The sequence below is a fragment of the Macaca thibetana genome, chromosome 8 (assembly GCF_024542745.1).
Source record: "Macaca thibetana thibetana isolate TM-01 chromosome 8, ASM2454274v1, whole genome shotgun sequence".
Taxonomy (NCBI): Eukaryota; Metazoa; Chordata; class Mammalia; order Primates; family Cercopithecidae; genus Macaca; species Macaca thibetana.
The window spans coordinates 138516281-138543147 of record NC_065585.1 but is presented as its reverse complement, the minus strand read 5'-3'; the positions used below and the strand labels follow the sequence as shown (position 1 = coordinate 138543147).

General features: G+C 40.8%; 1 protein-coding gene across 1 annotated transcript in view; it reads right to left on the bottom strand.

The window, feature by feature from the left end:
• The window catches only part of CSMD1 (CUB and Sushi multiple domains 1), a 2043790-nt gene that overhangs the window by 634534 nt on the left and 1382389 nt on the right, over window positions 1–26867 (bottom strand). Inside the window, 1 exon segment of the mRNA XM_050802644.1 lies at window positions 26663–26750. Within this exon segment, the coding sequence (XP_050658601.1) occupies window positions 26663–26750 (88 nt within the window).

Below are 26867 nucleotides of genomic sequence, written 5' to 3'. Positions count from 1 at the left end.
AATAGCCAAGCCATGGAGTCAATGCAAGGGTCCAACACTGGACCGAGGAATGGATAAAGCAAATGTGGTGTGTGTGTGTGTGTGTGTGTGTGTGTGTATGTGTGTGTGTGTGTGTGTATGTGCGCGCGCACGCGCGCGTGTGTGGGCGTACACAATGAAATATTATTCAGCCTTTTTTTTAAAAAAAGAGGAAATCTTGCCATTTGTGACAACACAGTTGATCCTGGGGGAAATTATGCAAAGGAAAATGAACCAGGCACAGAAAGACAAGTACTGCATGGTCTCATTTCTATGTGAAATCCGGAAAAATAGAACTCACAGTAGCAGAGTGTGGGTACCAGGGACTGGAGGAAGGAGAGGAAACAAATAATACAAAATTTCACTTAGGAGAAAAAAGCTCAGGAGATCTATCATACAGCATGGCGACTGTAGTTAATAACAGCATATTGTATACTTGAAAATTGCCTGGAGAGATGTTGAAAGTCACCATGAAAAATGACAAATATGTGAAGTAATGGGTATGTTAATTAGCTTGATTTGGCCATTTTACAATGTATTCATGTTTCAGACTGTCATGTACACCATAAATATCTATAGTTTTTGTCAATTTTAGAAAAGAAAATATCACCACTCTGACTAATTGATTTCATTTCTGGCAATATAATATATGTTTATCATCCAAAATATAGGAAATTTCTGGTCAGTGATATTCTTTGGAAGACATGAAAATGGCCAATAATAGGACTGTGCTTGATTAAGTTTTTTTGGATATATTTGAAAGAATGCAAAGCTGCTTTATAAAAGGCAAATATAAAATATATGTAGCAATAAAGAAAAATAAAAAGGACATATGTAGAAATATAGAAAAGGAAAAAAGAATAATCCAAAATTGTATGTACTCAAAATAACAATGATCTCTCTATCCATATTGACATCTAAATATCAGGAAGATAGACACAACCCATTTTTGAGTGGTACTATCACAAGTAAATTTTTCTTTATATATTCAAATGATGATTGTTTTCCTGATTCTATTACTCTATGATTTAAAAGTTAAAATGAAAACATTTATGTTGCTTCTATTAGACTGTTCCTTCCTTCTCACTCATCGAGGTAGTCACCTACACTCTCCAGGACCTGAACTCAGCTCTTACTCTTCTCAGATTTCCACCAGAGGAGAGTTTTGAAAGCCAATTCCAGTGGAGAGTGGAGGATTGCTCCCGGGCTTCCATGATCATCATCTGTTATCACAACCTAGTCCAGAAATCTCTGCATACATTCGTATTCAGTACATTGAGAGTACAGTATAGAACTCACTCCATCATTACGATCATGAAACCTTTTCGCAGATTATCAGAAATAGCCATCAATAGAATATGGAAGCTTCTCTAATTTGAAAGCATTACAAATATTAACAGGAGCAACCTCCTCATGTGATTGCAGCTGGCAAACAGAGCCAACGCGGGTAAACACCATTCCAGCAGCACAGCCAAGGAGATGCCTCCACGTGAGAATCAATCAAGTTGAGGTTGAAACTAAATAAGACCCCAATTCTAATTTATTAATTCAATCTTTTGCTCTCGTTTTATCTAACACATGAATCAGTTCAATTTAAAAGCCATGTGTGTTTTCAACTTCAAATATATAATAAACGAAGTTTTCACTGATTTATGATTACTATGTTTGAAGTAACATATATCAGATATAACATAAGATCATCTAATTTGGTTTTCTGGAAAGAAGTCTCAGAGGAAAATTCTAGGAAAAAAAAGCTAGCAGTACCTTTCTATTGGCAAGTAACTTTAGTGCACTGTAGATTAATTACGTTGCACAATTTATACAACTGTTAGTAGTTGGTAACTGTAAGAAATACTGGAGAACTGATTTTGTGTGAGATCAAGATACATGGTACATTGACAATAAATACCACACAGCAAAATTTAACTCAAACAGTTAAAGCAGCAAAATTTTGACTTTTAAATGAAATACAATAGGGAAACATACATTTTGCACTTCTTCAATGCTTAGCACTTCTGACATTGCTCCATGTTTGATTTTTTTTTTTTTTTTTTTTTTTTTTTTTGAGACGAAGTCTCGCTCTGTCGCCCAGGCTGGAGTGCAGTGGCCGGATCTCAGCTCACTGCAAGCTCCGCCTCCCGGGTTCACGCCATTCTCCTGCCTCAGCCTCCTGAGTAGCTGGGACCACAGGCGCCCGCCACCTCGCCCGGCTAGTTTTTTTGTATTTTTTTAGTAGAGACGGGGTTTCACCGTATTAGCCAGGATGGTCTCGATTTCCTGACCTCGTGATCTGCCCGTCTCGGCCTCCCATGTTTGATTTCTAAAGACATTTTATTTATCACCATGTAATTAACTTTACCACAACATAAATACTCTTTCTAAGTCAGTAAACTATTTTCAAACATGCTTTAGTAGTAATACAAACAATTTCTAAATCTGGTTGTCATACAGCATAGCTATTTGTGAACTTATTCAACATTGGTATCACAACTATTTTTGAAAAATAATTTGAGGTGACTTGAAGATTAAACTAATGTTCAAAACAGGATACAGGTTGACTTAGCTGTGAGACTTAACTGTCCACTATTTACAGGAGATTACACTAATCTACTGACTGGCTAGGTAGGGGTCTCCTACCTCTCTTTTCAACACACACTGCTCAGCATCTACTGAATCTGCTGACGCAACCAATAGACAGATGAGAGATAGATGATAGATAGATAGATAGATAGATAGATAGATAGATAGATAGATGATAGATACACAGATAAATAGAGAGACAGATGATAAAGAGATGGATAGATAGATAGATGAACAGATGGATAGATAACAGATGGATGGATAGATGATAGTTAGATAGATATATTAGATAGATAGATGATTGATAGATGAATAGATGGATAGATGATAGATGGATGGGGGAATAGATTGATTAGATAAATAGATGGATAGATACATAGATGCATAGATAGATGAATGGATGGAAAGATAGATGGATAGATGAAAGATGGATGGATAGATGATAGTTAAATATATTAGACAGATGGATAGATGATAGATGAATAGATGGACAGATGATAGAAAGATGGAGGATTAGACAGACAGATAAATAGACAGACAGATACATAGATGGATAGATATATGAATGGATAGGTAGGTAGATATCCATCTGGTTAGGTAGATAGATTGACAGATGACAGATAGATGGATAGAAATATAAATAGATGAATATATAGATACATGGATGGATAGATAGCTATGGAAAGACAGATACATCTTTCTGTGTTAAAAAATTCAATTCAAACAGTACACTTCAATATTCATAAATATAAAAGAAATAAATGTGTGTGTGCGTGTGTGTGTGTGTGTATATATATATACACACACATATACATGATTAGGTAACGAAGGTAGGCGTTTAAGCATTTTTGTATCTTCAGCAAAAAGAAAAAATACATTAGGTAAAATGTTTTTCAGTCTCAAGCAGCAGAAAACACGAAAATTTGAGGAAACCTTTTCTTCAATGTGAAGTTCAAGCCGGGATTTGCCACCTTTGTTCTGGGAAAATGGAGATGGATGGCACAGGGGGCAGTAGCTGCAGCCACACTTGATCAAAAGCTTAGAAATGTTGCTTGAAGAAAAGTATTTGCTTAAGAGGAACAAGAGCTGTGAGCTGGGGGAAGGGCGAATGCTGAAGGGTGTATGTGCGTGTTTACGTGTGTGTGCACATGTGCGCACATCTCTGTGTGTGCAAATCCATGTGTGTATATGTATGTATGTGTGTGTATATGTATGTCTGTGTGTATGTATGTGTATGTGTGTGTATGTGAATGTGTGTGTATGTGCGTGTATGTGTGTGTGCGTGTGTGAGTGGGTGTGTATGTGTGTCTGTGTGTGTGTGTCTGTGTGTGTATTTCAGGTGTACATCATGAAGTATGTGTAACAGAGATGGGATGGTACATTCTCCTGCGTCCTCCTTCTCCACTATAAGAAATAAAACAAAGCCCCCAGTGTGGAATGGCTGAGTTGCCCCAACGGCAAAGGTGGTGGCCCACCCCTCCCCACACCGCTCCATCCCAAGGAGAAGTCGGAACTCTTGGCCTGTGCTTGGATATAGGCAGGGGTGGCTGGAAGCCCTGGCTGGGGGGTCCTGCCCAGTGAGAAGGAATGGAGCTGAGTCCTGCTTAAAGTGGTCTGGTTACCGCCAGAACTTACCACTGGAGCTGTGGTGATGAGCGTGACGGTGGCGCGGAGGCTAGGGAAGCCCAGTGTCGTGTTTCCCCACCATACCTAGGACCAAGACCCAAGCTGGGTGAGGAGACAGAACAAGACAGAAATCCTTGCACTGTGTCTGTGTGTCCAGGGGTAATGCAAGGCTCCTTCATTCCCAGCTGTGGCCTCATGGAGACACCCCTGTGTCTGCCAGTGCTTCACAGAGTCTGGAGAAGGCGGGAGGAGCTCGCAATGGAGAAGGTCAAGCCCCTGAGCCCCTGCCCAGGTGCCCCTGCCTCCAGGGCAGAGGCGTACGGAAGGTTATGACCAGGAGTGGGTGGCACAGGCAGGATGGAGGAGAGATGCCTGCTCTAGCCAAGGCCAAAATGCCCTCTCCACAGCCCGGACCCTTAACATCCTTGAGAGAGAGTGAAGGGATGTTCAGAGCTGACTTTAAACCTGCTTCACTGGGAAATCAGTAATTTTAACTCTTTTAAGAATGAATAAAGTTTTCTGACTCAGACAAAATGAGGATCTCACAAAAGAAATTACCAATCACAGTACAAATAAAATTACATTTTACACATCAGAATTTATAGACTTATTAATTTAATTTCACACACCCATTTTAACTTACTTTGCAAATAATATTGCTATTCTTATTATATGTGGGTCATTCTCCCATCTTTGCCATCTCTTTCTCCCTATCTCCCTCTCTCTTTCTCTATATTTTTCTTGCCCTGCCTTCCTCCATCTTACTTGATTTTCACATTAAAACATTGCTTTTTCCCAATACATAGAATCAGTTATATGGAGAGTTTCCTGAGCAAGGTGCTAAAAAGTTTCCTGGGAACTCTATTAGAAAGACGACGGTATTTTTCTAACTTTAGAACAACAGAGTGACATTTGATTCAAGAAAAGGAATGAGAGAAGAAAAACCAACCAGAACACCTCTAATATTCCTCAGCATCTTGAGCTCAGTCTCAGGCTGCAAGTCTGAGGCCACACACAAGTGTCCCCAGGGCCTCCTAGAGTGCCAGACACATCACAGACACTCAACAAACAGAAGTTGAGTGAATGAGCAAAGCAAAGCCACTTTCATATGTCAGTTTGCAGGTAAAATGAAACAGAGAAACAATGCAGCAACCAAATCCACCCCTTCATTCTTTGCTCTTCTCCATGGGCCTCCGCTATGCCGGACCTACAGGGGTTTGGCAATCATTTACAGCCATCCCCAAATGCACCAGACATAAGACGAGCCCTGGGCCATATTAATGAGCTGCTGGTGTAAGACACACTTCATCAAACAGCTCCTGGTCAATGTATTAAGTAAATCTAAATTGCTATGGGACTATCAATAAAAAAAAAAGAACTGACTTTGCCTTTAGTAAAAAGAAAAGAATAACTTATGTTGGAAACTGAAATTTGGGTTGGGACTTGAGAGATTCATAGAATGTATTTTCTTTTTTTTTCCAAAATGAGTATATGTGTTCTAGATTTAAAAACCACCACAGCCAAACCCTGTTGGTAACAAAGCTGAGGTTTGTTCAGAGGATTGCACATAACTTGGTTTGTCCAGAACAGAGTTGTTCAAAGGTTATTTCCAATATCATGGATCTATCTCCTACCTTCCTGCTTTGATGTTGCACCCTGTCCTTCCCTAGTAGACACAATGACTTGGGTTTATAACCTCTCCCTCCACTTCACCTCCCTTCTCTCACTTCTGAGGCACATAACAGTTCCGTTATTGCTCCATCTCAGGTTTAGTCTGAGGATATTAACACAAAGCCTAGCAGCATGGAAGAGTGGGAGGCTTGGGAGAAGAGGCCACTCGGGAAGGCGTCAATCTCCGAGGGAACCGCTGTGTTTCATTCACCTTGAAATCTCCCACAGCCCCCAGCACTGTGCATGGAGCTTCTGATAGCCTTGCAGTCAATACCTGTGGCACTAATGAGAGCACAAACCAGGAGACAGAAGCAGGGATTCAGAACATCTCCTAGGTGTAGAAGAAGCCTCTGAGCTGGAGGGCTTTAGGAGGAAGAACACCACCCAGCCTCTGGGTGGAACCTCTCAGCATCCACGCGGCACACGCGCCCTTGGGAGCATTCGCCTCTATTTTAAATAAATGTTTCAGGTATCCTCCCTGGTTCTCCTACAAGGGAGCTTTTACACCACTCAGACAGGAACCTGGACACTTCACCCGACGGTCTCTGCTGACGGATGCCCCTTAGGGACACAATCCTGATAAACAAAACCAGGAAGGCTGCGAAGACCAGGAAAGTTGCGAAAACCATTTGCAGGCAAGCCAGCCGCACGCCAGGGAGATGCTGTCCCATCGCACGCCTTGCTCGGCATTCTAGAAAATGCCATCATCCGAGAGACGAATGTGCGTCTGCTGTGGATATTGAAATGCCTTTTATTACCCTTTTGATTTTCACACATAATGTGTCATTTCTGGGTCATTTTTTCTTTTTATAGCGGCAATTTTTAGACTCATTTCTTCAAGCCTTAGGCAATTTAGCACCACTACAAATGCATCAGAGAGGAGATGGAGCTCTCTAGCCTAGGGAAAGAAAGGAAACTCATATTTTATGTGATTTTTAGATACTGTGTGTTAGCAATAGCCTAACAAAGATCCCTTAATGACAATCAAAATATAGGATGCTTCCAGGGTGTCAGCAACAGTAATACTCTTGCAAGGGGCTTGGAGTGATTGGCAATTTCCAGCTGTGACTAGCTCTCAGAAGCATGGCACTGACAATGAGGCATGAATTTTTGTGTGAGGGAATTTAATTTAAAATTTCCAAGTCTGTTATAAGTTCATGGAAACCTGCCATTTACTAAACAAGAGTACTTCGTCATGTGAAGTAGAAAAATTAAATCCTCATGTTCACCCACCCGTCTACACGAAGGCAGAAGCTATGTGCACACTGGGAACCTGGAAGAGGGTTTGGATGCAGCCGGGACTGAGGGGAATTAGGGCTTGGGAAGGAGCTTTGCCCGCAAGCCCCTCTCCCATCTTCTCTTTTGTGTCTCCGTGAGATCCAAGGTGAAAGCCCCTTTGCCTCCTTCATGACAAGTTATCAGGGCTTTAAGGACAGCAACGTCAGTGCCTGTTTTCCACGTGCGCTTAGGAAGCCGGAGGAGACTCTTCAAACTCTAGACCAAAAGGTGTTTTGTGCATCATGCTCTTTGCTCTGTAGCTTGAGTGAGGAAACAGTGAGGAGTGTCGGAGGCAGAGAGATGGGAGGAGAAGCAAGCAGAGCCCCGGCAGCCTGCACCACTGTCCAGCTCACGCCTTCATCATGCACGTGCCCAACACAATAGCAGCAGACATGAGTTTGTTTTATTTTATGAACATGCCCAGGCAGCGGCTGCAGCTAACCAGGTAGAGCGTGCAGGGAAGTGACATAAATTACTAACCACTCAGGTCAGGGCAGGTATGTGGGGCTTCCATGTTGAGTCAGCAATGGAGGTGCCTCGATCCCAAATTACAGATGAGAATAAGAGACTCAGAGGGCCCTCTGCTCAGCATCATAGGATGCTGGATTCAAACGGGCTTTATTTTTTTGTAACTTTGAAACTTATCACTTAAATCGGTGGTTGATCAGTAAATAATCCGAAATACACAGAGACTGTTCAGCAAATATTTCCTCCTGGGCTTATATCTACACTAGGCAAAACTTTGCAATTTTTTGATTTATCCTTTACATCTGGTTGCTTGTAATTGACCAGAAACCACAGTATCCAGGCTTAACGAGCACCACCCAGAGCAAGAGCCAGGAGGGTGGGCAGGAGAAGAAAACACTGCTGTAATTCAGTGCACACACAAACACACACGCTCGCATACACATGCATATGTGCATACCGGTCATCACATGAGATCCAGAAGCACGTTTACAGGACGCTAAAAGACGTGAACATACTTGCCCCCTAGAGAAGTCAGCCCAGCGAGGCCGGGCGCGGTGGCTCAAGCCTGTAATCCCAGCACTTTGGGAGGCCGAGACGGGTGGATCACGAGGTCAGGAGTTCGAGACCATCCTGGCTAACACGGTGAAACCCCGTCTCTACTAAAAAATACAAAAAACTAGCCGGGCGAGGTGGTGGGCGCCTGTAGTCCCGGCTACTCGGGAGGCTGAGGCAGGAGAATGGCGTGAACCCGGGAGGCGGAGCTTGCAGTGAGCTGAGATCTGGCCACTGCACTCCACCCTGGGCGACATAGCGAGACTCCGTCTCAAAAAAAAAAAAAAAAAAAAAGAGAAGTCAGCCCAGCGCAAGCGCTCAGCAAACAGGACTGTTTCCAAGTGCCCCTCTCAGCAGCACACCTTCTGCCTGCCTTTCTTGGTGCAATGGCTCACTCGGTTTTTGGGGCTATGAATCCAGAACCCAGGTGCTGATGCCACCCAGCGCCAGGAGGCCTGCAAGATATTGGCTGATAAAACAGCCACCTCACCCAAACACTGGCTGCACTGAGCCTGCTGAGGCTCCGGCTTCCGCAGCAGACATGTGGGATGCCCAAAATGAGGGGAAGGCAATGCCCCAGGGGTCACACTTTGAGAGGCGGACACAGGGGCTGAGAGGGCTCATGGTAAACATCAGGCCACAGGGGTACACCCAGGCTGTCTAGAGGCACCGGTGAGACAGACCGACTCCCTGGGCTGATTCTGAAGCTGAGCACAGCTTCCCAGCCCATTTGGCATCTCTGTCAGGTTCCAATTTCTCTCACTCTCACTTCACCAGAATTAAACTGCCCCTAAAGCCTTTGTCTTAAGCTGATTTCTAGGGAATCCCAAATAAAGTAGGGAACTATGATCAGGTGATCAACTTTCAAGGCAAGCCCCAAGACCTAGAGACGTTATCTTCACGAGGTCACCAGGCTACTAAATAGTTGTAAATAAAATGCAGCTGAGATAAAACGTGAGTCACATGTTTTACTCACCACAATGCAAGGTACTGAGGCCAAGAATTGTTATTTCCCTACCATACTTCTTACAACTCTAAACACAATTCTTAAAATGTCTTTGTCCAGCACATATACACCATGGAATACTATGCAGCCATAAAAAAGGATGAGTTCATGTGCTTTTGCAGGGACATGGATGAAACTGGAAGCCATCATTCTCAGCAAAGCAACACAAGAAGATAAAACCAAACATCGCATGTTCTCACTCATAAGTGGGAGTTGAACAATGAGAATACATGGACACAGGGAGGGTAACATCACACACCAGGGCCTGTCAGGGGGTTGGGGGCTAGGAGAGGGATAGCATTAGGAGAAATACCTAATGTAAATGATGAGTTGATGGGTGCAGCACACCAACATGACACCTGTATACATATGTAACAAACCTGCACGTTGTGCACATGTACCCCAGAACTTAAAATATATTTAAAAAGTACATTAAAAATTTTTCTTTGTATATCTCCTATCATTTGCCCTACTTCAGCCCAATAAAATAATTTCTTCTTAATATAGTTTGTTTTTCCCTACCTTATATTAATCTTGTGTCATTCCTAGAAATAAAATCATGTATTTCCTAATACATTTAACAAAGTAAATAGGACCAAGCCAATCTGAGAAAAGGGATCCTGTGAATATCAGAAAAGAGAGCGTCTAGGGAAGCTGATGCTAAAATTATAGTGTGCTGTGTAGATGCATGAAATCCAGCTGTAAACATCCCCAAAACAACAGATCTTCCCGGCTTCCTCACATCTAATTTCCTCTACGTAGTTTTGCATTTGATGGCTGGTGTGTTTGCTTTAACTTCTTGTCATTTAGATCCAGCCCTTAATGCTCACGTCAGTCTCTAGGAGAGAGAGGCAGGGACAGATTTTCCCTCATCATTTTTAGACACGCTCTTCCTCCTTCTGGGACCGACCGCCCCCCGGGCTCAAGTGACGAGATCCTTTCCTTCCCATCCTCCAAGCCCTGGCTGCAACGTGTCCCCTGAGCCTTCCTCAACGCTCTGTCTACAACAGAGGAGGCCTTTTCTGTTGTTCCGTCTTTTATGTGTCCTTATCCCAAGAGCTCAGCACAGTTCCTGAGGGCTTGCTCGTTTTGTTAAGGAAATGAAAGAACTAATCAGCAGATGAAGGGTTGCCTTGGATGCTAAACCTCACTAGAAATCACCCAGGTAGTGATTTGTGATTTTTCTTCCCCTTCTTTTGAGAACAGCAGATACAAAGCAAAGTAAAGCTGAAATTGGGGCAGGTGTGGTGACTCTCACCTGTAGTCCCAGTACTTGGGGAAGCCGAGGTGGGTGGAGCACAAGATCAGAAGTTCGAGACCAGCCTGACCAACATATATCTACAACCCCATATCTACTAAAAATACAAAAATTAACTGGATGTGGTAGAGTGCACATGTAATCCCAGCTACTCAGGAGGCTGAGGCAGGAGAATCACTTGAACTTGGGAAGTAGAGGTTGCAGTGAGCTAAGCTTGGTCCATTGCACTCCAGCCTGGGTGATAGAGCAAGACTCTGTCTCAAAAATAATAAAAAAAAAAAAAGCTGACATTGGATTGCAATTGCTTACTGCTGTGTGTGTGTCAGTGTGTGTGTCAGTGTGTTGTGTGAGTGTGTGTGTGAATGTGTGTGAATGTGTGTGACTGTGTGTGTGTGTGCGAGTGTGTGTACAGGTGTGTGGGTGTGTGTGTGCATGGGTGTGTATCTGAGTGCGTGCGGGTGTGTGTGAATGTGTGTGCGTGAATGTGTGTGTGTGCACGTGCACACAGGTGAGAGTGTGTGTGTGCAGGGGTGCAGGTGTGTGTGCACGGGTGTGCATCTTCGTGTGCACAGGTGTGTGTGGGGGGGTGTGTGCATGCACGTGCACAGGTGTGCATGCATGGGTGTGAGTGTGTGCACACGCAAGTGTGTGCAGATGTGTATGTGTGTGCACATGGGTGTGTGAGCGTGCATGTGTGGTGTGTGCGTGTATGCATGCACACGCGCGTGTGTGTGCGTGTGCTGGTGTGTGTGCACACGGGTGTGCATGTGTGCACGCACAGTGTCTGTGCATGTGTGCGGACGAGTGTACGTGTCTGCGGGTGTGTGGGTGTGTGCGTGTGTGTGCACGGGTGTTTGTGCGTGTGTGTGTGTGCATGTGTGTATGTAAGAGTGTGTGTGTGTGATGGAGGACACTGTACCTATTTAAAGGTCGTAAATGATAAACATAGTGAAATGATTACTCCTTTGTATGTGCCTGTGCTGAGTATACCTAAGATCTACCCTCTGAGCAAATTCCAGGATGCAACATAGCGTTACTAATCCCACCTCAGCATTAGTAACCCCAACACAGCATTATTAACCCCAACCCAGCATTGTTAACCACAACACCGCATTGTTAATTAACCACAGCCTCATGCCATACATCAGATCCCTAGGTTTATTCATCCTATGTAACTGCAGCTTTACGCCTTTAACCATATCTCCGTTTTCCTGTGAGTATCTGTTGCATGCCCAGATTGGTGCCAACCTCTACCTTGTGCTCCTCTCTTCTTTCACCAGGTGGTCCTTCCCGCTTGGCACAGGCAACTCCCACTTCTTTCCTCCTGTCTTTCATCAAAATCTGCTGGGAGCAACAGATCTGACAAACTCTTTCATACGAAAGAAGGTATGATGGAGTGAGATGGTTGACCACCTTCCCCTTCCGGAGGTAGCTACATTTCAGCACAGCAGGACGTCTCAAAGCAAGAGTGTTGTCTCTACAATTCGTATTCATGGCAAGCTCCTGGAAGCATCATTGTGAGGGCAGGAAAGGTGGACCACCATAGGGGGCATCTCCTCAGCTTATCACTAAGGGTAGAGCTGGTTCTGAATGCTTGCTGAACACTTAACAAAAGTTTAGCAGGTAAAGAGAGTGAGGAATTAATTTAACACACACACACATAACTGCAGGTGGCATCAGCAAGCTGAAAACTGACAGGTCATCACTTCCCAAATCTTTCCAGGTATCTGCCTTTCTCTTTTTCTCCTTTTCCTCCCCATAGTATAAAAGGGAAGTGCAGGTTAAATTCCTCATAACATTTAGAATTTGGTGCCAAAGGGCATTTAATGCTGTTGAAGGGTGGAGTGGGTGGATTTATTACCTTTAGATCCTAGTTAAATTGAGAAACCGTCTAACTAGCTACTCTACTTCCCCTAGAATATGAAAACAGAAACTTAAGAGGTCTCAGCAAGGGTCAAGTGTATCAGAATCCCCCAGGGTTGACTGGAGAAGGGACCTCTTCAAATTGTCACAGGCTACCCCCCAGGGACTATGAAATGTCATCCTGGGGATAGGGTGCTCCCATCTACTCACCCAGCTTGCCACTATATTCTTTACGATGCCAAGCAAGTATTATTGCTGATGGCAGTGGAAAACCACTGGTGACCCGAGATGATAAGAGACAGAAAACCATTGCTCTGGTCTAAAGCGAAAGTCTGCAGGGGCAGTCATCTTACTGAGGGATCCACAGCACCCACCTCTATTCCTACTCTATCACAGGATTCAATCATAAATAGCAGTCATTTTTCTCCCATGAATGTTTTGCAATATTCGTGTACATGGTATGCAATATTTCAAAAACAATATTTTACTAATTAAATGATTTCAATACAGTAAAGAAAAAAATGGTTTTGCTATCTGATTGAAAATGTGGATTGAGAGGAAGGAATTGATTGCGATGCCAAGAAATGTAAAGAACTATTTCAGGGGGGTTTCTGCACTGATCTCTACGTGCACAAATCAGCTGTGATTGGACATTCTTCATTTATCCCCCATGATCTCGTGGCAGCAAGTTTGATACCAGGTCATACATGCTAGAAAGCTCCACGACTCCTGTATATCACTGCTAGATGTAGGTTTGCCTCTGCTTTCTGAGATCCACCAGCATTGCATCACGGTGTCTGTGGGATTCCTGTTCATGGGAGCTGCTCATTGGCCTTGCATCTTTATAATTTTTCCCAGAACATTATTTGATGGAGGCCAAGGTTTGGTAGTATTTTTGCTGTGGGGAAACAAATCAGCTGCCCGTATTCTTCCAGCTTCTGCAGACATATAGGAGCTGTAGAAGACAGCAGATACCGAAAGTGTTTTCCAATGGTGAGGTTTCCATACACCTTATCAGACGACATTTATGCTATCAAACAGGTTTTCAAAAGCAAGCCCATCTGTGTTTAGTCACCTGTCTCTAATCTCATATCATGGATGACAAACACCAGGTAGGCCAATGGTTACCAACCTCGCTTGCACATCAGAATCACAGGAGGCGCTTAGAAAATTCCTAATGCTGAATTACCTATACTAGTCACCGTAATCTACTTTAGAATAAGATTCTGCAAAATTTCCATGGCTCTGTTCAGGGGTGTCAACAAACTTTAAGACTAAAGGAAGCCTGTGAAATCATCAGTAATATGCAGAAGACTTACCAACTATAGGAACAATATTAAAGCAGTGAGCATTGAATAACAATCAGTGCATTGATTTGGGGGCCGTTCTCCCTGCTCCCTGAGTTTTCCAATTCATTTGAAAACTCTTCAGAATCTTAGGTGATTCATTTTGTTTCCCTCTATGTCTTCACCAGAAATGTGTTGAAGGAAAGGAGAGAGTTAGTGTTCACAGATCTGCCCTAGAGAGAGAGGGTATTACAGGACATTCTGTCTATAGTGATCACGTTCACAGAGACAGGAAGTACAATGGTGGTTGCCAGGAGATGTGGGTCGGGGAGGATGGGAAGTTACGGCTTTATGGGTACGGAGTTTCAGTTTTGCAGGATGAAAATAATTCTGGAGATGGATGGTGGTCACGGTTGTATGACCATGTGCATGTGTTAATACCATTGAACTGTACACTTAAAATGGTCAGGATGCTAAATTTTATATTATGTGTATTTTATCACAATTAAACATTCTCTTTAAAAATCCTTATGCCTGGTCCGTCTTCCTGACCTATTAAACCAGAACCTTCGGGGTAACTGGAGTGTGTTTAATGGCACAACCCCAGGAAAACCAGATCACTTTCTCTCTCTAGGGCAGATCAGTGAACACTAACTCTCTTCTTCCCTTCAACAAATTTCTGGGAGAGGCATAGAGGAAAACAAAATAAATCACCTGAGATTCTGAAGCATTTTTAAAGGAATTAGAAAAATTAGGGAGCAGGGAGAATGGCCCCCAAATCAATGCAGTGGTTGGTTATTGAACATTCACTGCTTTAATATTGTTCTTAAACTCTTTTGCATATCACTGATGATTATCTCACAGGCTTCCCTTAGCCTCAAAAGTTGTTGACACGCCTGAACAGAGCCATGAATTTTTTGCAGACTCTTATTCTAGAGTAGAATATGGCAAACACATGACTAGGAGGCACAGAGTGTTTTATCTCTAATATATGGAAGAAATAATCACATCTCCTATTTCAACCCATTCTTTTACAGATGAAGAATTTTTTAAAAAACACACAGAAAAAGTATTACAGAAGGTCATTTTGAAGACCTTTAGATTCAAATAGTCCCCAAGATGTCATATCTGATGATCATGACCAAGTGGGCTTTTTGTTGATAATTCATCAACTATTTTTTTTTTGCATTGTGAAGCTAATAAATTAATATAGGCTTAAGTAACAATCACCTATTTTCTCAGAAGACTATTTAAATGGATATTTTATTGTGATGAAAAAATTAGTTTTCTACTGCAGATATTGAAAAGACCATGGAAGAGAGAGAGGACATTCCACCAGCCCCATTTGGTGATTTGTTTATCAGAAGCAGGTTTAGCCACATAAATATTATCTGAAACATTCACAGTGTTCATTTTTCAAAGTGACCTAAAGGCTTCAAGAAGTGTCAATGGGATGTTATGGGTTGTGGAATTTCTCAAGTAGTTCTTAAAAATGCAGCTGATGCCCTTTGAAGGAGCAGTAATCATTGGCAAATATTTTTCCTAGTCTAGTTCAGTTTCCTAGTAACCATGAATCCTCCTCCAAAAGCTACAGGCATAGGAATATGTTAGGTTCCTTAAATGTTTTTTCAGTTGTAAAAACACTTTGAACCATGGCAGGGGACTTAAGTGCTGCAGACTCAAATGCAGCATGTCAGGAAAGGCCTGGGAGCCAAAGCCTGCTTTTTTTATATGACAAACCTGGACTGAGTGCTCCATCCCACTTTGTCCTCCTGCACCTTACTGTTTTCTCCCCACTTTGTCCTCCTCCACCTTACTGTTTTCTCCACTAGGCAAGAAAGTAAAAATCACTTACAGAAACGAACACTGGTTCAAGAAATAAGATCATGCTTGAGTTTCAAAAAATAAAAGATAGTTCTTTGTCTTCCACCTAGGGACATGGAGTGGAAAGGGATTATGTCACAAAAGGGGGATTTTTTTTTCAACAAGAAACCAAGCTTGAATGTTTTTAAAATTCCCTCTTGTATTCATTATAGTTTCCGAATTCTCTCAAAAAAAAAAAACCACTGATATATGGGCTTGTTTCTAACTTTACAAACGCTTCTTCTATTAGTAAATTTTTTACTTGATGGGAAAAAGGAATAACAATCATAATCCAATGATGTCCATATTTTCCATTTTTTCTTCTAGTTGTACATAAATGATCTAGCAAATGGTCAGAGCTTAGTGCTTAATACAGTATATGTTGCAAAGAAACAGCAGCTTTTTCATTGGGAATAATTATATTCTTACAAGTTTACCTGTAAATCAAAATTCCGCATATTGAATCAGTATTTATTGTTGCCTTAAAACCTGTAAATGTAAATGCATTCCTGATATAAAAGTAAAATTAAATGACTTAGTAAATAATGGCCGAAGGCTTTCTTTGAGGCAAGCTCTATACTGAACACTGGAAACGTGATAGTGAATAAAACAAAGTTCTTCTCTTTATGGGGCTTAGAGTCTTGTGATGAGATAGAAAATATGTAGACATGAACTATGCTCAGTCAAGTAAGATTGCAAGCGTAGACATGCATAGAATTTCTGGCTGGTCAGTGCTAGAAAGTGAAATGAAAGGACAGAGGGAGGCAGGCTGCAGGGATGAAAGGTCCATTTCATATAGTGTGGCCTGGAAGTAGCACAGAACAGGTACCTCAGGGGGTGATGCTCCGAATTCTAAGATCTGGCTTTTCAATGCTCAATATATAATAGATCTCTTAGCATTGCTGAGAAGGCAGAAGATGTCAACATATCATGGAAAACACGAGAAGGATCATAAAAATGAAGATGTGCTAAAGAGGAGAGCCAGTATCACATGGGATACCAACCGAGAGATCAGTGCATGCATCTGCTCTAAGTTTATAAGTATGTGAAGTTTATAAAGTATATAAGTGATGAAAAATAAAATAGTAAGCAAGAAAAAGAATCAAAGAAGCCAAAAAGCAAGTGGACATACAGGAAGAGAATAGCTAGAGGTCCCTAGACATCTCTCCACTCTACTCTCCATCAGGAGAGGAACATAACATCAGTGCCCTTGGATACACGGGCATAACCTGAGTGTGCAGCTTTATTGCTTGTGGTATCCAAGGGCATCAATGTGATAGCATTTATCTCTTGATGAAGAGAATAGTGAGAGTTATCTAGGGGGCTCTAGCTACCTCCATGCTGTGTGTTCACCCGCTTTTGGGCTTGATTATTTTCACAATAAAACTTATAATGTGCCTGTGGTTTCTCTCATTTCTTCATCATTTAAAAAATGATTCAATAACACAACTTAATAGAAAACTTTATTTATTTTTATTTTTTTGAGAAGGAGTCTCGCCCTCTCACCCAGGCTGGAGTGCAGTGGTGCGATCTCAGTTCACTGCAACCTCCGCCTCTAAGGGTCAAGAGATTCTTCTGCCTCAGTCTCCCGAGTAGCTGGGACTACAGGTGCATGCCACCATGCCTGGCTAATTTTTGTATTTTCAGTATAAACAGGGTTTCCCTATTTTGGCCAGGCTGGTGTCGAACTCCTGACCTTGTGATCCACCCGCCTTGGCCTCCCAAAGTGCTGGGATTACCGGCGTGAGCCACCGCACCCAGCCGAAAGCAATTCTTACTGACAAGAACACCAGATTTACTCCCTGGTCTCTACACAATCTGTAAGTACAATTCTTTACATTTTCATATAACAAGAGACAGGTGCCTCTGCTCTCACTGGAGTTGACCTACAATGGAGAAATAATAAAACCATTGCAGCAATACTGTAATAACTATAAATAAAATTATCAATATGCTACAAGGAATGAAGATAACTAAATGTGGAAACTAGAAATGAGTAGTTGTTTATCAAAACACACGGGCTATGGATTTGTCTCTGCTTCTTATTGACTATGTGATTTTTTTCCCTTAATGTACTCCAGTTTCTCCTTCCATTTGATGACACATAATTCATAAAGCATATTTCAAAACAGAATGAAAAATAAACATGGGATCCTTGAGATTAAAATATGCTAAGACAAAGAGCAGATGTTATTAGCATGAATAGTAACATGCACACATCAAATACATAAATTAACTATTCAGTTTTTAAGTCATAAATATCACTCAACCCCCAAATTCCCTTTAGAGCCTATGTTACAACTCTATTTTTAATTGTTAATCTATTCTCTGATGAGCAGTGGTTAACTTAATTGGTTTAGTAGACTATTAATGAGGTGATGTCAAAATATCCCTAGAGACTGGCTTGTTAGCCTCAATTTAATCCATTCAACAGAGAAGGCTTCTACCTTGTGTTGGGTCCGGTCATATAAAATAAAATCAATAAGGCCTCTCCCCTTTCCTTCAAAACTGCATGACTGTAATGAGAAACCCAAAGATGCTGGGAAATGTTGAAATCGTGAGATGACATCAAGTTGGGAGTAAAGAGCCCCTCGTTCTGCAGAGAGAAGCCAACCCTGTGGGTGGGAGAGGACAGAGATGGGCCAAGGTGAAGTCACTTGTCTTTTAAGCACACGATGCAATCCGAGAAATGCATCGTTAGGCAATTTACTGGTTGTGCGAACCGCATAGAGTGCCCTTACACACCCAGATGGTGTAGCCTGATATACCTGGGCTTTATGGTACAGCCTAGGGCTCCCAGACTATGAACCCAAACGGCATGTTACTGTAATGAATATTTTAGGCAATTGTAACACAGTGGTAAGTGTTTGTATATCTAAATATATCTAAACATAGAAAAGGAGCAGAAAAAATACAGTATGAAAGACAGAAAATGTCTCATTCATATACGGTACTCCCTATGAATGGAACTGGCAGGGTGGGAGTTGCTCTGCGTCAGTCAGTGAGTAAGTGGTGAGTGAATGTGGGGGCCTAGGACATGTCTGTACACTCCTGTAGACCTTAGAAACACTGTATCCTTGGGCCACAATAAATTTACTGTTTTTCTTTTTTCAATAATAAATTAACCTTAACTTACTGAAACATTTTTACTTTGTTACAATTTTTTTTTTTTTTTTTGAGATGGAGTCTCACTGTCTCCAGGCTGCAGTGCTGCAGTGCAGTGGTGTAATCTCAGCTCACTGCAACCTCCACCTCCTGGGTTCAAGCGATTCTCCTGTCTCAGCCTCCCAAGTAGCTAGGACTATAGGTGCGTGCCACCACACTCAGCTAATTTTTTGTTGTTGTTCTGTTTTTTTTTTTTTTTTTTTTTTTTTTTTTTTTTTTTTGTGGAGAGGGAGTCTCACTCTGTCACCTAGACTGGAGTGCAGTGGCGCGATCTCAGCTCACTGCAAGCTCCGCCTCCCGGGTTCATGCCATTCTTCTGCCTCAGCCTCCCGAGTAGCTAGGACTACAGGTGCCGCCACCACACCCAGCTAACTTTTGTATTTTTAGTAGAGACGGGGTTTCACCGTGTTGGGCAGGATGGTCTCGATCTCTTGACTACGTGATCCACCCACCTCAGCCTCTCAAAGTGCTGGTATTACAGGTGTGAGCCACCATGCCTGGCCTACTATGCTACATGTTTTAACTTGTGACTCTTTTGTAGTAATACTCAGTTTAAGACACAAGCACATAGTGCAGCTGTACAAAAGTGATTTTCCTTCATATTTTTATCTCATAAGCTTTTTTCTATTGTTCTTTTTACTTCTTAAACCTTTTTGTTATAAACTAAGACATGAACACATGCACTAGCCTAGGCCTGCACGGCATCAGCATCAATATCACTGTTTTCCACCTCCACATCTTGTCCCACTGGAAAGTCTTCAGGGGCAAGGACACGCATGAATGAACCTGTCATGTCCAATGATCACAATTCCTTCTTCTGGATACCACCTGAAGGACCTGCCGGGGGCTGTTTACAGTTAACTTTCATGTTTTTTATAAGCTGACGGAGTACACTCTAAAATAACAGTAGAAAGTATACCATTGTAAATGCATAAACTAGTAAGACAGTCATTAATTCTCATTATCAAGTATGTGCTAGTCTTTTCTGTGACTGGCAGCACAGTACATCTGCCTTACATCAGGATTGCCACAAACATGTGAGTACTGCTCTGTCCTGGGAGGGAGCAGGGCTAGAAGATCACCAGGCAATGGAAACCTTTCAGTTCCACTAAAATCTTAAGGGAAAACTATCATATATGCAGTCCATTGTTAGGCAGTGTATGACTGGATACTCTATTTACAGAAAGCACAAAAAATTATAGGGAGAACTATTCCGTCTCAGTCGGTTTTGCCTATTAAAGCCCCTCCTCTGTTTCTCCATTAACTGGTAACACTCCTTTGTGGAAAGACTCCCCACCGAGAAGAATCAGCGTGGGTGGTGCGGGTGGGGCAGAAAGGAGATGATACTTGAGGAAGAACATGACCAAGAAGTAAAGGAAGTGGCTGGATGCAGTGGCTCATGCCTATAATCTCAACACTTTGGGAGGCCAAGGCAGGCGGATCACCTGAGGTCAGGAGTTCAAGATCAGCCTGGCCAACCTGGTAAAACCCCATCTCTACTAAAAATACAAAATAATTAGCCAGGCATGGTAGCATGTGCCTGTATTCTCAGCTACTCAGGAGGCTGAGGCAGGAGAATTGCTTGAACCCGGGATGTGGAGGTTGCAGTGAGCCAAGATCGTGTCACTGCACTCTAGTCTGGGTGACAGAGCGAGACTCTGTCTCAAAAAAAAAAAAAAAAGTAAAGGAAGAAAGACAGGACACTGAAGGGGGGCAGGTGCCACCTGCAGAGGAGGTAGTGTCAGGACAGATACTGCAGCTCATGCAGAATCAGGGATGTGGCCACATGGAGCTCTTTGTGGACAGTCGTCGAGGGGTCACATTGTGGAAGAAAAGATAAAAGGACATGAAAGGAGCTGAGAAGCTCAAGTTTCCAAGAATTCAGGGAGCTCCCTAAGTTCAGTTTCAGCATCTTTGAAATGTTCTTAAAAGGATAGAAGGATGTGAAATTATATATTTAAAAAATATGGCTGGGCACTGTGGCTCATGCCTGTAATCCCAGCACTTTGGGAGGCCAAGGTGGGCGGATCATGAGGTCAGGAGTTTGAGACGAGCCTGGCCAATATAGTGAAACCCCGTCTCTACTAAAAATGCAAAAAAAATTAGCCAGGCATGGTAGTACACGCCTGTTATTCCAGCTACTCAGGAGGCTGAGGCAGGAGAATTGCTTGAATTGAGAGGTAGAGGTTGTAGTAAGCCAAGACCATGCCACTGTACTCTAGCCTGGGAGACAGAGCGAGACACCATCTCCAAAAAAAAAAAAAAAAAAATTGTAATGTCCAGCAGTGTGCATCATGGCCAGTGCTAGTCTACATGGATCTGTGGTGCCAATTATAACATGAGACACCCCTCACAGTGATCAATTAAAGCGAGACTGTCCTTCTGTTCGGCATATGCAACGCATGCTAAGCTGCATGACTTGGAATGCTGAGCTCAAGGGCAAATTTCAACCATACCTTGACTCCTCATTGGCTACTGTGTGAAGTCCGCAAACTACACTCACCTTTCCAGTGGTCCTGCAGAGTGGGTGTAAAAACTTTTATTATAATTATCTGTGTTACAAACTATCAAGGTCAACAGGAGCTTTGAGATCAGTAGCATTCCAGCTTAAATTCCCAGCTCTGACTCTGACTAGATATAGCGTTCTGAATTTCAACACTTCTACTTATAAAAACGAGGAAAATTACATCTGCTTGGACATAGGCTACATATCCTGTTAGCACAGAAAGATAGATGAACAATAGATGCCACTACACACCCATAAATTCTCAATCCCTGTCCGAGCTCCCTCCCTCAGATATTGGTATTTGAATACTTCCATCAATCTTACTCATAAATATTCAGTTGTAATGAATACACTTTGTCTTTTAGACAATGGTCTATGTTGAAAAATACTGTCAGAAAACTGTCCCCAAACTGACTTGAATTCAAATAAGCAAGCTTTGTATTTTATGCTTTATTTTCTTTAGGTATCTTATAGATAATGATAGAATTAATATTTAGATTGTCTATGGAAAAGGGATTTCTCAAGAAACCAGAATAATATTATAAATGAAACCAGAGGAGGAATATTTTACCAACCTAAAAAAGTGAACTCTTCTTAATAAAAACAACCCCAAGTTACATATTTACAAAGGCTACACTGCAAATGAGCTCATCTACCCATCTTGACCATGTTGGTTGTTAGTCTGGATTACATGATTAGTCATTAGTTTTGATTACAAGAATTTAGAAAATAAAAATGAATTACCTTTCATTAAAGAGGGTCTCAAAACACTATTAAAAAGTATCTTCCCTCTTTTTTTTTTTTTTTTTTTTTTTTGAGACAGAGTCTTGCTCTGTCCCCCAGGCTGGAGGGCAGTGGTGTGATCTCGGCTCCTGGGTTCAAGTGATTCTCCTGCCTCAGCCTCCCAAGTAGCTGGGACTACAGGTGCACACCAACATGCCCAGCTAATTTTTGTATTTTTAGTAAAGACAGGGTTTCACCATGTTGGCCAGGCTGGTCTCGAAATCCTGACCTCGTGATCCACCCACCTCAGTTTACGGCGCCCAGCCTTCCCTCCTTTTAAAACATCAACATTCACTGTGTTGTCATTTACATTGACAGTGCAAAAACAATGATGGGAAAAACTGATGCCGATTTTGCACCAATCAAGCAACAGCACTAGGCAGTAGCAGAGAAAAGGTCCAGTGTCACTTAAGAAAGTCCTTGAGGGAGCAGGGAAAATGATTGTTTTAATAAATCGTAACACTTGAATACCTAAGGCGTGTCTGGGGCATGGTAAGCCTGAGGGAGTTCTGGAGAAACAAACATCTATGTAATTGTTTCAGTTTTGAGTTGAGCTGGCTGCTTGGTTTTCTATTGAACTCCTCTTTATTTAAAGAATGATAGATAAACTATCACTGCTAAGATTTGAGTATTTGTCAGGTGTTTAGAAAAAGTGAATGAGTCTTTTACTTCAAGGAAAATGACTGACAAAATTTGAGCCCATGACAAAGCTAAAGTTTTCTAATTTTCATTAGAAATAAATTTGTAATTTTCATTTCTAATTTTCATTAGAAAATTAGAAACTTTTCAAAAGATTGTATCTACCATCATTACTGATCTCAGCTTCAACCTTAAGACACTAGAAAAAGAAGAACAAATGGAGCCCACAGTAAACAGAGAAAATAAATTAATAAGAAGTCAGAGCAGAAGTCAATGAAATTGAAGACAAACTAAACAATAGATAAATGTATATAAAAGTAAATTGTAGTTTTTGGAGAAGTTCAATAATGTTAACATGTTAATAGCCAGATGGACCAAGTAAGACTTTTTAAAGATTACGAATATCAAGAATTTGAGCTGTGAAATTACTACTCATTTATGGGATAATAAAGAAAAATAAGAACAATTTTAAGCCAACAAATTTGACAACTTAGATGAAATTTTAAAATTTCTTGAAAGATACACACTATCAAAGCTCACTGAAGTAGAAGTAGATAATCTACATGAGCCTGTAAGTAGAAAAGAAGTTCAACCTGTAATTTAAAACATACTTGCAAGAAAATTCCAATTCCAGGTAGCTTCCCTGGTGAATTATTCCAAACATTTAGCAATGAAATATTAACAATTATACACAAACTCTTCTATGGTATTCCAGAGGAGAGAACAGTTTTCAATTAATTTTGAGACCATTATTACTCGGACAGGAAAAAAAAAAGTCTTTATAAGGAAAGACTACAGCCTATGATAACTCATAAACATACCTGTAAAAAACTAAACGTTTTAACAAGTCAAATTCAATAATCCATAAAAAGAAAAATACATCATTACAAATTAATTTTATTCCAGAATATAAGTTCATTTTTAACATTGGGAAATCAGTTAAGTCCTCATATTCACAAAATATACAAACAAAAAACAGTCATCTCAATAGATGTAGACGCAGCTTTTGAAAAAATTCCAAATTCATGTCTGATTAAAACACACACACACACCCCCCTCAAAAAACTACAAATAGAAGGATACTTCCTCAACCTCATAAAGGGCATCTATGAAAAACCAACAAGCGATGTCATAATTATAATGAAAGCCAGAACGCTTTCCACTTAAGCTCAGGAATAAAGGCAGAGATGTCTCATCATTTCTATTCAATCTTGTAAAATAGTTTCTAACCAGTGCATTTACACAAGAACAAGAAATTTTAAAAAATTCAGATTGGAAAGCAAAAATTAAAAATCCTTTTATTTGTAGATAACAAAATCAGCTAGGGAGAAAGTTCTAAGAAATCTATCAAAACAGCTACTATAACTAGCTTATCTCTGTTATGTATATATTTGTATACACATACACACCCCATAGCTGATACAAACAACATTTTACTCGTGTATTTAAGAGAAAATTTAGTCTTTCAAATCATTTTCCCAGGTGTTACAATATTTGATTGCTATTGCTACAAACATAGAGACAAATAAACAACATAATGATTTCCCAAAAAACAAGGAAAGTGACAGACTGAAATCATCTTCTGAGATAAAGTTCTACAGAAACCTTATCTATATTCCATTCCTGACGGGCCATACATCTGCACAACCTAGATTCTTGCTACCTCCAACCCAGCCAGATCAACACAGCCCTCAGAGTTAATGTACATCCTGAATTTAAACCTCTTTTCCAGAAATAAGTCCGATCTGAGAATGAAATGGAATAAAGATTGGCTTACTCACCTAGGATATGATTAAAAGCTTCATTATTGCCCTTGTGCTAAGGAGACATTGGCCTGAATATTCACAACTTCCCTGTTAACTTTTATAGCTTAAGCATTTTCTCTGTCATTTTTTTTTTAACATGAAATGCAATTTGAAGAATTTGGTATTCTCAGATATGAGTTAATTTGTTTTGTTTTTAAAATAAAGCTCTGTAAAACTGACCAAAGAAGTTTCTAGGTTTCTGAGATCAGGATACAAGATGGGCAGTTCCCCGATACACAAAGTACATTTGATATGGAGAAGAGTTTATTTGTGCCAAACACACAGTTTTAGTCACTGACGATGCAAAGATAAGACACTCTCCATTCTGGAGACACTTAAGACAGGTGAGACAACAGATGTGTGAGCACATCGTGATGATGCACTGTTGTCAACTCTAACAAAGGGGCACAGAAGGAAAGGGAAGCAGGAAGAAGATTTTTCCTCAACAAGAGGGACATGAAAGAGGTGACTGTTGACACAAGGAAGGAAGACATAGAATGGAAAGCCCTTGGAAGAATGTGCAATTTTATCGGGTTGCTTTCTTTTTGAAAGAGATAAAATTCCTGAATGACTTCAAATGATCACTATTTTATAATATGATACTGGAAACCAGCATCCTTCTTTTAGCTATGAGCTGGTGCATCCATGCACCACACTCACTGGATTGCTCATAACTCTTCACAAGCAACTCTTCCTCTGGAGAACTTCCCTGAGCCAAAGGAAGGAAGTCATTGATTGACAGGCAGGAAAGTGGGTACAAAAGGTGAGGCCTGCTTGTCAGTACAACTTGTATCCCAGAACTCCCCATGGGAACAGACTGAAGTGAGTCTCCAGTAAAAGCATCTTTCTGCTTAGCTTTTTACTCCAATTCTATTCCACTTCCTCTACTCCACTCCTCCTGAGAGCACTTTTCCAATAAATTACTTCAATAAGAATTTTCATCTCAAGCTCTGCCTCAAAGGGACTTCAGCGAAACCACAAACTTTTTAATATATTAGTCAAGATGTGTAATAGTTAACCTATATCCATTCCAACACTCTATTTCTTCATATCTATACTTTGTATCCTTTTCATGTAAAATAATACACCATTTTACCAACTTCATTATAGACACACTGCCATTTTTTTATTTTTCTATTCCTTTTAAAACTACCATTGTTACTCCAATTTTATTAAATAACATTTCTTCTTCCCTCTCTAATAGTATCAGTACCTTTCTTCCATTTGTAGGCCACTTCAGTAGCCTTAGCTTTCTGAACCTTTTTCGAATTTTTTTCAAAAATGGTGACATTGTAAGAAGGAAAAACACGTATCTTGCTTCTCTTTACTATTTTATTTCACAGCTGCTTCTAATAATAGTATCCATCTTGTAAGATGGAATATGTTACAATTCTTGAACTCACTGAAATAAGTGTAAAAATCTAAGGTAATAGGACTATTATCACCACTGTATTCATAATGTAGCAACAGAAAATCAGTATCATCATAATCCTAGTAAAATGAGTCACATTTTCTGAATAAACTTTATTGGCTGATACTAACATTCATCATTCCTAAAGTTTTTTAATGAAATAACTATGAGGTGATAATTAAATATTTTACCTTCTATCTTTAAACATTAAAAAAAATGGAATATGAGATTTACATGGTTTGGCTGTGTCCCCACCCAAATCTCATCTTGAATTGTAGCACTCGTAATCTCCACATGTTGTGGGAGGGACCGGTGAGAGGTAATTGAATCATGGGGGCAGTTACCCTCATGCTATTCTCATGGTAGTGAGTTCTCATGAGATCTGATGGTTTTTTAAGGGGATTTTCCTCCACTTTGCTCATTCTTCTCCTTCCTGTCGCCATATGAAGAAGGATGTGTTTGCTGTCCCTTCTGTCATGATTGTAAGGTTCCTGAGACCTCCTCAGCCATGCTGAATTAAACCTCTTTCCTTTATAAATTACCTAGTCTCTGGTATGTCCTTATTAGCAGTGTGAGAAGGGACTAATACAGAAAATTTAACAGATTATAAACAAAAAATAAACTCTCTGAAGACAAATTTTGATTACACATATTTAGAGTTAAATTTTTATTATTGGTTCCTAGAGTATAAGGTGCTGACTCTAGAGTACCTGGAATTTTTCAGTATGATATGTTTTAGAATTCTACAGATAATATAGTTGCATAATGATTGCAAAGTTTTATCTTTACCTCAAAAGAACAAAAGAGTTAAACTAAACTGCAAGCTGAAATTATATATGTCTTAAAAATAACATGCTTTTTTCCATCACTATTGTATCTCTTACCTGAAGTCAGAACCTGCTCTTCTACCATTTTCTGGAATCCCAGGATCTGGACACATGTCAGAGACCAATGCAACACCTCCTTGGCTCACTGTCATAGAGAGAAACATTGTTAAAATGTTGTTGTTATTGAGGAAATACCCAGATAAAAAATGTATTCTAGGCATTTTCAGTTCTTTAATGATAATGACTTAAAATGTGATCTCCA